The sequence below is a fragment of the Mytilus edulis genome, chromosome 1 (genome assembly GCF_963676685.1).
Source record: "Mytilus edulis chromosome 1, xbMytEdul2.2, whole genome shotgun sequence".
NCBI lineage: Eukaryota > Metazoa > Mollusca > Bivalvia > Mytilida > Mytilidae > Mytilus > Mytilus edulis.
In genome coordinates this window covers 55,742,958-55,757,427 of record NC_092344.1, presented here as the reverse complement: position 1 = coordinate 55,757,427, position 14,470 = coordinate 55,742,958, and the positions used below count along the sequence as shown (strand labels likewise).

The following is a 14,470-nucleotide window of genomic DNA, read 5'->3' as shown; positions in this document are numbered from 1 at the left end:
TGGCGCAAGTGATAACATGTAATTTTAAAAAAAGTTTTGGCACAAAAAGAAGGATTTTTGGCGCAAACGAATCTTTCCCAAAAATAGAACATTGGGGTAAAATGTAGAATTTGGCTTATAATTTTGAAACCAAAGCATTTAAAGCAAATCTGACAAGCATTTAAATTGTTTATCAAGTTAATATCTATCTGCCCTGAAATTTTCAGATGAATTGGACAACTGATTGTTGGGTTGCGGTCCCCCAATTGGTAATTTTTAAAGAAATTTTGCCATTTTTGGTTATTTTATTGAATACTATTATAGATAGAGATAAACTGTAAATAGCAATAATGTTTAGCAAAGTAAGATCTACAAATAAGTCAACATGACCAAAATGATCAGTTGACCCCTTAAGGAGTCAAAGTATTGCCCTATATAGTCATTTTTTAACAATTTTCATAAATTTGTTTTTTTTGTAAATTTTTACAAAATATTTTCCTCTGTAACGAAAGGGCCAAGTTTATTAAAGATAGAGAAAACTGTAAGGAGCAAGAATTTCAGCACATAAAGATCTACAAACACATCCCCATCACCAAAACACAATTTTGTCATGAATCCATCTGTGTAATTTGTTTAATATGCACATAGACCAAGGTGAGCGACACATGTTCTTAAGAGCCTCTAGTTAGAGGGTTGCTGTTTATAAGGAAGCTATTAAACCAGAAGTTTCAAGTGGTGAAGTAAAACTGATATCTCTCCGAAAATTTTACGGACACTATTTAGAATTAGGATTCGAACTGTTCAGTCTTTTCTTTATCGTGTTTTGTAAACCGTTGTTTGTCCTTCAATCGTTTTTGTTTAGTGTTGTTTGTCATATCTTTGTCGGGTTGTTTTCGATTGAATGAGTTTGACAATCATTTAGTTTATATCGCATCTCTTTTCGTGGCGTTCAAAGCGGGAGTGTTTTCTTTTCTTTCAAGAGACACAGTTTTCACATTCTATCCTTTCAAGGCTTTGAATTTTATAAAAGCGACTCTAATTCTAGCCTATGGAAGTAAATCTGAGACAAAGACGAAAGAGAATGTAATGAGAATCCACAAGCTTAAGAACTTAAAGCCCGGAAAGTTCTGGAACCGGTAAACAGATTTTAAACTACACTGAATTGAAATAAAAATAACATATTTCTGCTAGACAAAATAATTACGGTTCAAGCGGATATACTTGGGTAGGACTGCTACGAATCACGGATTCCGATTTGTTTTAGATTTATGGCATAACAAGTTTTAAAGGGGTTGACAATCGAAAAATCGAGAAATCGAAATGATCTAAAGGAATTATCGCTACCGAGTGATTTTTTTCTTCAAAAATGCGCGTTAAACTTCAACTTAAAGTACCTTGTGGTATATTTTAGGTATGACCAATGATTTGTATAGTATACGCTAAGTATACAAATCCTTGGTATGACAGGTATAGGCGCAAATATAGGATTTTTTTGGAGACAACTTGAGTCACTGACTGTCAGTCCAAGGCCGTCGGTAAAGGCGGGGGAGGGGGGGGGGGGTGTCGGGTGCGATCGCTCCACTCCCTCTTTTAAAAACAAATATACATATAATAATAATCAGTTTAAGGCACAAATGAGCACTTGTTCCACAACCATGAGTCCGTTTAGCGCTGTGCTCACAGGCACTTATTTCTGTCAATATGGGGTTTACTATCCATATTCGTACGGGTATGGATAGTAAACCCCATATTGATTTTCCATATTGACAGAAACAAGTGCCTGTGGTTGTGTTTGAATTAATGTACAGTTTAACAGAAAAAGATGAAATGAAAAAAAGATAGATAAAAAAGCAGTCGAAAAACACAACATAGAAAAATAAACGGAGTCTGTAAACGAGGATTTGTATAGAAAGATCTTACTATACAAATCCTTGCTGTAACTAACCGCGGTATTGAACGATAAAATATGTCAACATTTTCATTGTTCCTTTCCCCTTCCCCAATTTTCCCTTCTTTCTTTTAAACTATTTTTTTTAAACACGATGTTCGCTAGATCGTTAGACATTTTATTGTAAATTTGTATTTTTCTCTACTTACATCTTCGATTCATCTTCTGCTCAACATGCAAGCTGAAGCTAGCTCAGACATATCAGTTTCAATAAGTGAGTCAGACTCGTCTTACTTCCTAACAAAACTAGAGAGCGCATCAAAACGTATACGTAGGACTAAAAGACGTATACGTTCAGCAAGATCGAGTGAATCAGACTCTTCGAACGAAACAATGCATTCACTGCCACCCTCCACCTCTGATTGTGATGTTGATTTTTTGAAATCGTTGGGCATAGATTATAATGAAGTCTACCATCCATCACCTATGGAAATATTGAACATGATTTATGAAGACATTGATATTTTTGGACCATTGACAGATGATCAAAAGCTTGATATGGAAAGATTGCAGGAATGTTTAACATTTAATTCTTCTATTGCTGAAATTATGGAAGATGAAGCAGATATTGTTCAAAATGCTGATGGAGACATATTTTTTCCAGATCTGGAGAATGATATGGAAAATTTAAGGTTTATTATTATTCATATACTTCTACAATTACAGGGGCGGATCCAGCCATTTTTAAAAAGGGGGTTCCCAAACCAAGATAGAAAAAGGGGGGTCCAACTATATGTCCCCATTCAAATGCATTGATCGTCCAAAAATAAAGGAGGGTTTCAACCACAGGCACTTGTTTCTATCCATAGGAAGGTCCACTATAAAAGTGAGAATGGAAATGGGGAATGTGCCAAAGAGACAATAGCAGAAGGTCACCAACAGATCTTCATTTCTATTTATATGGATAGTCCACCTTCCTATCGATAGAAACAAGTGCCTAACAGTGGTTCCAATCCTACAGAATCCCCCTCTGTATCCGCCAATGAATATTAATCATATACATGTTAAGAAAGATATAGATACATGTACATATGTAGATGCCTTTCAAAACAATAACATTTTTTGCTATTGTCTGCTATCATTTGCAGCCTTTTTGCAGGGAATAAGACTAACATTTTCTGACTAGGGGACCAACCTGCCACAATATGAAAATTAAGATAAGCTAAGATAATTAGAATTAGATATTTTCATTTAACATGTTTAAGTTTGAGGGGCCCAACCAAAATGTATGAGCATTGGCTATACTGGGCCTGTTCTAATCCTTTCCCCCCAATTTGCTATCAATAGAAAGAATCAAACTTGTTTTTGTCTTATTTGTGTTTTTACAAAAATACAAACATGACAAATGATCTTGCACATATTTTTATATGTAAAACATGTGCATTCAAATACATATAAATGTACATACACGTATGACAATTTTTCTACATCATTAATTTCAAGTCATTATAGATTTAAAAAATATGTAAATGATTGTTTTGTCTGTATTTAAATATTTTTTACTAGCAGAATGAGTAAATGAATGGGTTCTTCCAATTAAATGGTTGCATTGTTAAATAATTTTCAATACTGATTTTTTTTCTTCTGTTTATGGACATGTAAAATGTAATATACCTAAAGTTACTTTGCTCATGTGCAACATATCCCAATTAACATAGTTAAGGATGAAATTGAAGTTCCTAGCTGTTATATATACAGATTCAAATGAGTTAAATTAAATGATTGACTTGCAAGCCAATAATACATCAGTGATGTTTTGGATAAAATTGAGACTGGAAATGGGGATTGTGTCAAAGAGTCAATAACATGACCAAAGAGCAGAAAACAGCTGAAGGCCACCAATGGGTCTTTAATACAGACGTGATTCAGCTGGCTCCTAAACAAAAATGTTTACTAGTTCAGTGATAATGGATGTCATTCTAATCTCCGAAATAGATAAATGAACTATAATTAAAAATCATTGTAAGACTTAGAAAAGCCAGAGGCTCCTGACTTGGGAGTTAGGACAGACACAAAAATGCAGCGCCGTTAAACATGTATATTGAGATCTCAACCCTCCCCCTATACCTCTAGCAAATGTAGAAAAAAAACACACAGTAATATGCACAGTAAAACTCGGTTTAAAAGAAGTCTGAGTACTATGTCAGAATAGGTAATAAAAGAAACTAAACAAAATGACAACAAGTTTTTTCTAGGTAAACTTTAAATTTTCACAAAGTGATCGAAACATTTTGTTTATTTTGCAGCAGTACTTCCTTACAAAGAGCTGAGGACTTCCTTGTTAAAGTACAGCTGATGATATCTTGTCAGGTTGCATTTCTCAATGGTTTGGCAGAAAATGAAGTTCCTGTAGATATGTTTGTGAATATTTTGGAAGCATTTTCAAACATGTGTCATATTTTGCCTGTGTAAGTAATGCATAGAGGCCTCATGATCAATAACACCCTAAACAAAAACAACATATAAAAGTTGCAAATCATCTGCATAATTTTTTGTGGTGAAGAGATGGCTTTTTTTGGCAATTTTTTGGGGTCCTTACCTGGGTGCTTCACAAAAAAGTCTGAATTCTAAAATTGAGAATGGAAATGGGGAATGTGCCAAAGAGACAACAACCTGACCATAGAAAAAAACAACAGCAGAAGGTCACCAACAGGTCTTCAATGTAGCGAGAAATTCCCGCACCCGGAGGCGTCCTTCAACTGGCCCCGAAACAAATATATACTAGTTCAGTGATAATGAACGCCATACTAATTTCCAAATTGTACACAAGAAACTAAAATTAAAATAATACAAGACTAACAAAGGCCAGAGGCTCCTGACTTGGGACAGGCGCAAAAATGCGGCGGGGTTAAACATGTTTGTGAGATCTCAACCCTCCCCCTATACCTCTAGCCAATGTAGAAAAGTAAACGCATAACAATACGCACATTAAAATTCAGTTCAAGAGAAGTCCGAGTCTGATGTCAGAAGATGTAACCAAAGAAAATAAACAAAATGACAATAATACATAAATAACAACAGACTACTAGCAGTTAACTGACATGCCAGCTCCAGACTTCAATTAAACTGACTGAAGATTATGATTTCATCATATGAACATCAGGCACAATCCTTCCCGTTAGGGGTTTAGTATCATACCATCATAACATATATGAGAAGAACATAACCCGTGTCATGCCAACAACTGGTTTTTGAATAAATGTGTTTAGTTCCGATGCAAAGACCCTATAAGTGAATTAATATTAACGCCAAAATATGCAATCTTTAATGACCTGACAACAGTATCATAACTATATCCCTTCTTAATAAGTCTATTCAAAGGTTTTTTAAGTTTCTGAGGTGAATACTGACACCTTTGTGCTTTATAAAGAATATTTCCATAAAAAATTGGATATGATAACCTGAACATATAAGAAGTCGGCATGTTGAGCTATATTTATGAATGATGTCCTTATACCGATGATAAAATTTAGTAAATGTTTTGACTAGTTTGTGATATCGAAAACCCTGGTGTAATAATTTTTCAGTAATACATAAATTTCTCTCGTTAAAATCTTAAACATTGTTACATACACGAGCGAAGTTGAGATATATAAACACCGTAAGATGGTGACAAGTGAACATCAACATCTAAAAATGGTTTAATGGTATTTAAACAAAACATATTTATAAAAAGTGTTTAAATACATGAAGGCATAAACATTTATGGTACATGTACCCGGTAGGTATTGAGGCGTGAAACAGTGCTACTTTTAAGCTTTGCTTATAACATTATAAATTCATGGTGTTAATTCAGACTCCATTCAAATTTTGTTTAAATTCTTTTAATCTTTTCTTATTTTTTTTCATATGCACTTTTCCAATTGGGCCTGGTGAGCTTAAAAGGGAGGTTCATGGTAGGGCATACACAAACAAACTACACTAATACACGTTGGACAAAGAAATTGTTCTATTCAGAATCGAAATATTGTACTCAATCAGTTGCGGATCCAGAGCTTTTCGTAAGAGGAGACCTGCTGACTGACTTAAAAGGGGGCAGCCAGCTCCAGTTATGCTTCAGTGATTCCCTGTGTAATCCACCAAATTTTTTCCACGAAAAGGGGGACCAGGCCCCTCCTGGATCCTCTGTGTCAATTATTTCTGTATTAGAATATTTCTTTTTTTTATAGACCAGGATCAGCTTTTAAAAGTAAAAAGATAATTCGAAATGTACCAGTGACTTCATCACCACATATGGTTCTTATTCCATGGAAGAATAGACTTATTCCATTTGCAGAAGAAGCAGCATGTATAGTCACAGTAGCACTGGTAAGTGCTGATCTTGCTATTGATTATTTAAATGCCTAATTCCATACACAAATAATTACAGTTTATCATGTCTAAAGTTAAAGCTATTACAGTGACTTGACTGTTAGTGTTGCTATTCACCAATTGCAACTCATTCAAAATTTTGACCCAATTGCAATTTCTTTTAATCAAATTGTTCAACTGGTCAAAAATTTGAACAAACTGTTCAGCCAAAATGTGAAAGTGCAAAGTGATAAAATAAATCATACTTACAATCCTATATGTCTGTCACTTCACTGTATTGATGTTATTCCTAAATCAGTCTATCAATCTGTATAGGTATATTACAGCCGTTACCATACTAAAGGTGAACTGTTTTATTTTGAATTGCTATAAAAATGTCAAAACTAAGCTTTTATAGAGTTTTTCTTTCGAAAAGTATTCTATATTTATAAGAATCACACATTATGTGAATAAAAACTTTTCATATTCAGTAAAATATTTGAAATTGCAATATGTTTGTAGGAAGGGGAGATAATCGCTTTTTGGTTTCAAAAAGTCTTTATTCAAAAGAATAGTATTTTAGGTTATCTCCCCAAGGAAGCATATTGTTATTTCATACATATTTTACTGAATATGAAATGTTTTTATTCACATAATGTGTGATTCGTATAAATATAGAATACTTTTCGAAAGAAAAACTCTATAAAAGCTTAGTTTTGACATTTTTATAGCAATTCAAAATAAAACAGTTCACCTTTAGTATGGTAATGGCTGTAATATAACTATACAGATTGATAGACTGATTTAGGAATTACATCAATACAGTGGAGTTACAGACTTATAGGATTGTAAGTATGATTTATTTTATCACTTTGCACTTTCACATTTTGGCTGAACAGTTTGTTCAAAATTTTGACTAGTTGAACAATTTGATTTAATAAAACAAATTGCAATTGGGTCAAAATTTTGAATGAGTTGCAATTGGTGAATAGCAACACTAACAGTCAAGTCACTGTAACATGCACTCTCTTTCACAGGTGCAAAAGGAGAAGCAGATAAAGTTAAGTCAAGAGAAATGGATGAACACAGCACCAACAAAAGATGTAAAACATTCAAGTGACTGTCAATCTGAAGTTAGTCATGAACCAACTATATTTGAAAAAGTTCATGGAAATATCCTGGGACGTCACGGCAGTGAACTGCTAATTAATGAACACAGTTATGGCAGTATTTTAAGCAAAGGGAGAATATTAAAGTACCTTCCAGGGATTATATGCATTGGAACAGAGGTATGGCTAGGTTAAGCTTTGTGTGATAGTTGTCCATCTCTTGCTTCTCCAGTGACATGGTTCATTAGGTTTTCTATTAGACATGTTAGGAAAGTCGATACTACTGTTGGTGCTCGTGTTGGATGGAAGATAAATACAATAAGATTTGGGGGGTCAGCTCCAAAATTATAAATACTCTATTTTTTATTACCTGTATGGCCACTGAAATACGTTATTTATAGTGTGCAATACATGACCGATCGGGCATTGTTAAGAACCAAAATTAATTTTCAAATGTGATAATTAAAATAAATTACGTGGTACATTTGTAAATTAAGGATACACATGAAAAAGAGGGGATGTTTTTGTTTTATTCTCAGAATCAACAAAATTCCTTCAAAAAAAAATTTGATAAGGGTTTTGGCCCGCTTGATCTCTCAATGGAAGCAAACTACTAGTATCATTTTGCTTCATTCTGGTACGATTTAAAAAAATAATAAAAAAAAAAAAAACTATTTTGGAAAACACAAGTCCCCTTTTCACAATATGAACGCTCGATGATTTATTTTATAATGCAAATTTGGGATTTTGTTGTTCACTTGCCTAATAACTTTTAGCATTGTATGATTGGGTAGCATTTGCATTGTTTAATGTCTCCCGAACAATTCAACTGTTTGTTTTAGTTCGTTCCTTTGCTGTTCCCATAAGGTCACAAACGACTCTGACTGTCTCTAGACGTCTTATTGCGTCAAATAATTCCAACTGTGACCTTGACCTTTGTCTTCAAAAATTAATAGGATTCTAGATTTTCATAAGGACTAAAAATGAATCAAGTACGGTCAAATTCCTAGAACGATGTTAAATATAGAGTGTCAACAAGTGTGTTACGGACGGAAAGGCGGACCGAGGGTAAAGAAACCCTCGAATTTTGTAGGCGAGAGAATAAACTTGAACCCATTGGAATCGGAAATGCAGACAGATGTTATTTTACACGAAGACAATGGGGTTCAAATCGTCAAATGTCCACTAAAGCAAAGTTTGTTTGTATCGTTCTTTAAATGTCGTTTAAACTTTTTGTCTCTAAAATCAGAATTATCAGAAAAGCTTATAACGATCTTTCCAAAGACGTATGCTTATGATATAGAATCAAAAATCGTGGACACCTTTTTATAGTCTTATAACAGATGAGGAGTGTGTGTGTGTGTGTGTGGGGGGGGGGGGGGTGTATTTATTTTTGTGTTTATTTGTTTTGTGTTGTACTTATTTTTATTTGCTGTATACTATATACTACCAGTGTGCGCATTCAAAATGTAACTTCAATTACTGAATAAGAGGCTGATGGTGTGTGACCGGTTTATACATAATATTGCGGGGTTAAATATGTTCGTAAGAGCTCTTGACGAAACCCTTTTCTAACATCGGACAGTCGTGTAATTGTAACAGTAATTCATAAGTACATACTATGCAAATCGATTGAAAATGGCATGACTCATTATATCGGCAGGAATCGTTAAAAGAAATAACATAAAGACAATAGACACAAAGTACCAATATCAAAGTTCTTGCAGTTACTGAAAGCTAAAAGTATTAATAAAATAACAAAGGCTTACAAGATGTTAAAACAAGATAAATTATTCACAAAACTAATATTAATTTGTCTAAAAATGTATTTATTGAATCTTTTCTGGTTCTTAAACAAATAATTTGATCTTTTCCTGCTCTTCTCCTGCGTACTAAATACAATTGTTTAAGATTTGTCTCAGAGGTATCAAACACGCCCAAACAGGTAACAAAAGAGTTCAGTTTTTGTACTCATTGAGACGGTCCCCAATCATATTGTATATATCTTCCGACCAACACGAGCGCCAGCAGTAGTATCGACTTTCCTAACACGTCTATTAAAAAGAGAATGTGTATGACGACATAAGCTTAGTCTATGAGCTATGTCTTTGAAATTGCATAGGGGAAATAGTGATAAACAGATTATCAATGGTTAAATTTTTCATACTAGGTTAAGTTTCCAGGCCACATCTCATCTAAGGGCTATTGCAATTCCATAAGATTGTAGCTAAGGAACTCCCTCTCAAATTTAATAGCTATGAATAATCTGTGAATCATAACTTCAGCCAAATATTGTAAATAATGATATGACTCAGCATGTCAATAAGATGCATTATGATTGCCATTAGTAGGCCAAATAAAGATATATGTGTGGTTCCAGTAACCCTACCGTCCCTACTTTTTCAGCTTAAAAATAGCCTACCTTAAAGATTTTATTGTCATTTTTCATTAAGCACTGTTAAAGTTGCTCACATGCATTTGCTTCTTGATTTTCTTTAAGGTATTGTCTAGCACATCAGTGAGGGGTATTACTTGTACAAGTATTTTTTATTTACTTGAAGAAGTTAAAAAAAATATACACATATAAGTTAATTATAATGTTTGAATAATCTCCCCTTAATTTTCTCAAAAATTCACTTGTATAAGTAAATTTTTCTTACAACCCCACAAAAATTTTCAAGTTTTGAGATGTAAAGTCATGCCTGTAATGATTTTCCCCAGGTTAGCTCATAATTTTTTATTAGAGTTCAATGTTTCATCTCATTAATTTAACAAAGAAACTGATTCAAAGCACAAAGATCTTAAGTATTTGCACAAGGCCTCAAAAATTGCTCCTTGGGGCTTGTAAATGAGCAGTGTTCTGAAGATAGCAGACAAATGGGATTTTTATTGTCCGTAAAATTACACTTAAATGATTAGTAAAGACATCTGCAATGGACAGACAATTTAAAATTCTATTAGAGCAAAGAAATCATAAGAATTCAAAAAAAGAAGACAGGAAGACTTTTTTACTGGTTCAAGTAAAAAAATCTGAATGTCTAAGGGACATAACAAAGCCCTTTTTTTTTTTTTTATAAAAATAGAAATAAAATTCACTTGTATCCTACAAATTAACTTATATGTGTATATTTATTTTTACTGCCTGAAGTAAATAAAAAATACTTGTACAAGTAGTACCACTGACTGTACATTTAAAGGTTATAAATTAGTTTTTGTGATATATTTAGATTATATTTGAATTTTAGAGAGAAAAAAAATTGAATACTGTAAACCAACTAATTTTCGCAAGCGATTTATTTTCACCACTATTGAGAGAAGAAAAATAACACAAATATAAATGCCACAAATATGTAAAACTTTGATTTTTCTTCATCTATCTTCATTGAGACAATTTTAGAATTGCAAAATTAAATTGCTACAAACTGGATCAGGAAGAACAAAATGCGAAATAAAGTATCCGCGAAAATAAGATGGTTAACATTAAATACATATATTACAGTATTTAAGTTTTACTTGTTCATTGAAACCTTTTACTGCTTCAAGTTACATACAAAAAATTCTCTTGAGCTGTTTCACTTCAACTACCCTACACAGCTGTCAGTGTCACTGTGTGTTTAATTGTTTATTTGTAGACGACCGCAAAAATTGAAAAATTTTTGGTCGTATATTGTTATCATGTTGGCGTCGTCATCTGCGTCGTAGTCTACGTCGTCCGAATACTTTTAGTTTTCGCACTCTAACTTTAGTAAATGTGAATAGAAATCTATGAAATTTTAACACAAGGTTTATGACCACAAAAGGGAGGTTGGGATTGATTTTGGGAGTTTTGGTCCCAACGATTTAGGAATAAGGGGCCAAAAAGGGCCCAAATAAGCATTTTCTTGGTTTTCGCACTATAACTTTAGTTTAAGTAAATAGAAATCTATGAAATTTTGACACAAGGTTTATGACCAAAAAACGAAGGTTGGGATTGATTTTGGGAGTTTTAGTTCAAACAGTTTAGGAATTAGGGGCCAAAAAAGGGCCCAAATAAGCATTATTCTTGGTTTTCCCACAATAACTTTAGTTTCTCAAGTTGGTCCAAATCGGGGTCCAAAATTAAACTTTGTTTGATTTCATCAAAAATTGAATAATTGGGGTTCTTTGATATGCCGAATCTAACTGTGTATGTAGATTCTTAATTTTTGGTCCCGTTTTCAAATTGGTCTACATTGAGGTCCAAAGGGTCTAAAATTAAACTAAGTTTGAATAAATTGATTTTAACAAAAATTGAATTCTTGGGCTTTTTTGATATGCTGAATCTAAACATGTACTTAGATTTTTGATTATGGGCCCAGTATTCAAGTTGGTTCAAATCAGGATCCAAAATTATATTAAGTATTGTGCAATAGCAAGAAATTTTCAATTGCACAGTATTCAGCAATAGCAAGAAATCTTCAATTGCACAGTATTGTGCAATAGCAAGAAATTTTCAATTGCACCGTATTGTGCAATAGCAAATATTTTCAATTGCACAGTATTGCGCAATAGCAAGAAATAACTAATTGCACAATATTGTGCAATAGCAAGAAATTTTCAATTGATCTTTCTTTGTCCAGAATAGTAGTTGAATCAACTTAAATCATTGTTTTATACAATATACAATGTATATTCACTTTTACTACCAACTGATAAATTAAAACAATCTTTACCATTCAGTGATAACAAGCACCTTTTGTTACATTTTAATATTTTATGATGTATTTAAATGAGTAGTTATTGTTGCAAACTCCATTAGAAATTTGAATTGAGATCAGTTTTGGAAAAAGGGAAAAGGGGATGTGAAAAAAAAGGGGGTGGGGTTAAATTTTTTTCATTTCAGATTTAATAAATAAAAAGAAAATTTCTTCAAACATTTTTTTGAGAGGATTAATATTCAACAGCATAGTGAATTGCTCAAAGGCAAAAAAAATTTTTAAGTTCATTAGACCACATTCATTCTGTGTCTGAAACCTATGCTGTGTCAACTATTTAATCACAATCCAAATTTAGAGCTGAATCCAGCTTGAATGTTGTGTCCATACTTGCCCCAACCGTTCAGGGTTCAACCTCTGCGGTCGTATAAAGCTGCGCCCTGCAGAGCATCTGGTTCATTTTGATATTTAAAAATGAAATTATCATTTTTTTTTTTTATATTCTGATGAAATGGAATTTTATTTATTTTTAACAAAGATTGCAGATGATAAGATAACCATTATACTTCAATACAACATACACTAAATTATACTGCACAAATGTAGTGCTGTTATGTTTAACCCAAATAAGCTGATACATTACTCAAACCAGCTTTTAAATTCTTTGTAATAAACTTATATCTATTTTCAGGTTATATTTACACTGTTGAAAATAACTAGCAGCCATTTAAGTGAATTGAAGACAAAGTCTAAAATTTTCAGACAACAAACAGAAGCTACCATATATTATTCAGAACCCAAAGATTTCTTACGGAAAGTGGACAGAGACATCCTGATAGAAGCATTTATACGCTTAAATAATATTTGTCAAATCAACAAATTAGCGGTCTTAGAAGAAGATGAAATATAATTTAAGTTTTAGATATTTTAAGTGACCTCTTTATGAGGATGTCTATTATATTCTTTATTCACTGTTATTTCTGGCTTTAGATTACATGTATATACATGTACACATACTTTGTTGTAAGTGATTCCAGGATTGACTTTTTAGTTTTGGACAGTGGAGAAAGAAACTAACAATACATAGTGCAATGTACATACTGTTTTTTACACAATACTTGTTCATGCTGTAAACACAGTAACAGAATATCCTGTATAAAATACAAAAGAAACTTGATTTTACTTTTTAAATATGCGAAAGCATGACCCGAAGTTGTCTAATATACCATTCAATAGTTATGCCCCTTGAAATCAAGGAAAGACATTTCATATCATAAGGTTCGACATTTTGACTTGCATTCAGTATATCTAAACAAATCACATCCTCTCTTGACCAGGGAAAATGGAAATATTCTGTAGATATTTATAACCGTCAAGTTGATTCTGTGAAAACATTTATCTTTATCTTTATGCTTAAAATTCGGCATATGTTCAAATGAATAGAGCATATATGCTGAATTGAATTGAGTATTTATCAAAATGAATTCATTATATATGCTAGAATAATTTTTGACCTTGATTTCTCGCCATAAATATGCAAAAAATTGTTGCCATTGGATGTTAGCAAGCTAAAATGAATGAACCCTCCATAGAAAGCCTGACCCAAAATTAAAAAAAATTGTATAATAGCCTCAAATTTTGATGTAAATCACATTGAAATTTTGATGTAAAAAAACTATCATTTATTTAGAGAAACTTTAATAGAAAAATAATCAGCAAGATGGGATCTGCATATATTTGACATGGACAAAAGTGAGTTGACTACTTATAGGAGTTATTGTCCTTGAATGATAATTTTGTTCATAATTTTTGTCGAGGCTGCAACTTTTGTGGCAGAAAGCTTGACATAGGATTAGTGATCAGGCGGCGGCGTTAAATGTAGCTAACTTCTTAAAAGCTTTATATTTTAGAAGTTGGAAGACCTTGATGCTTCATACTTTGTATATAGATGCCTCAGGTTAAGAAGTTTCCGTCAGTCACATGTTCAATGTCCTTGACCTCATTTTCATGGTTCAGTGACTACTTGAAAAAAGTTAAGATTTTTTGTAATGTTAAATTCTCTCTTATTATAAGTAATAGGATAACTATATTTGGTATGTGCGTACCTTGCAAGGTCCTCATGTCTGTCATACAGTTTTCAACTTTACCTTGACCTCATTACAGGGATTAGTGAACAAGGTTATTTTTTGGTGGTCAAGTCCATATCTCAGATACTAGTACTATATTAAGGGATGCTTACTTCAAAAAGCAAGAAAAAATAATGCAAGCCATAATGATAAGATTATGAGTATTACGTCAACATAGCCTCTTCCAATGTTTAAACTTGCTTTATTTTGTCCTGTAAATGACATTTAATTTTTGTCGAGCCTGCAACTTTTGTTGCAGAAAGCTCGACATAGGGATAGTGATCTGGCGGCGGCGGCGGTGTTAGCTCACTTCTTAAAAGCTATATATTTTAGAAGGTGGAAGAC

General features: G+C 32.8%; 1 protein-coding gene across 1 annotated transcript; it reads left to right on the top strand.

Moving 5' to 3' along the window:
* The first annotated feature begins 1,971 nt into the window (after positions 1-1,971).
* On the top strand, positions 1,972-13,176 carry LOC139514435 (uncharacterized). The gene is made up of 5 exons (XM_071303718.1): positions 1,972-2,559; positions 4,174-4,335; positions 6,097-6,235; positions 7,255-7,506; positions 12,691-13,176. The coding sequence occupies exons 1-5, from the start codon at positions 2,102-2,104 to the stop codon at positions 12,907-12,909; spliced, it is 1,230 nt and encodes a 409-aa protein (XP_071159819.1). The 5' UTR covers positions 1,972-2,101; the 3' UTR covers positions 12,910-13,176.
* Positions 13,177-14,470: the final 1,294 nt, after the last annotated feature.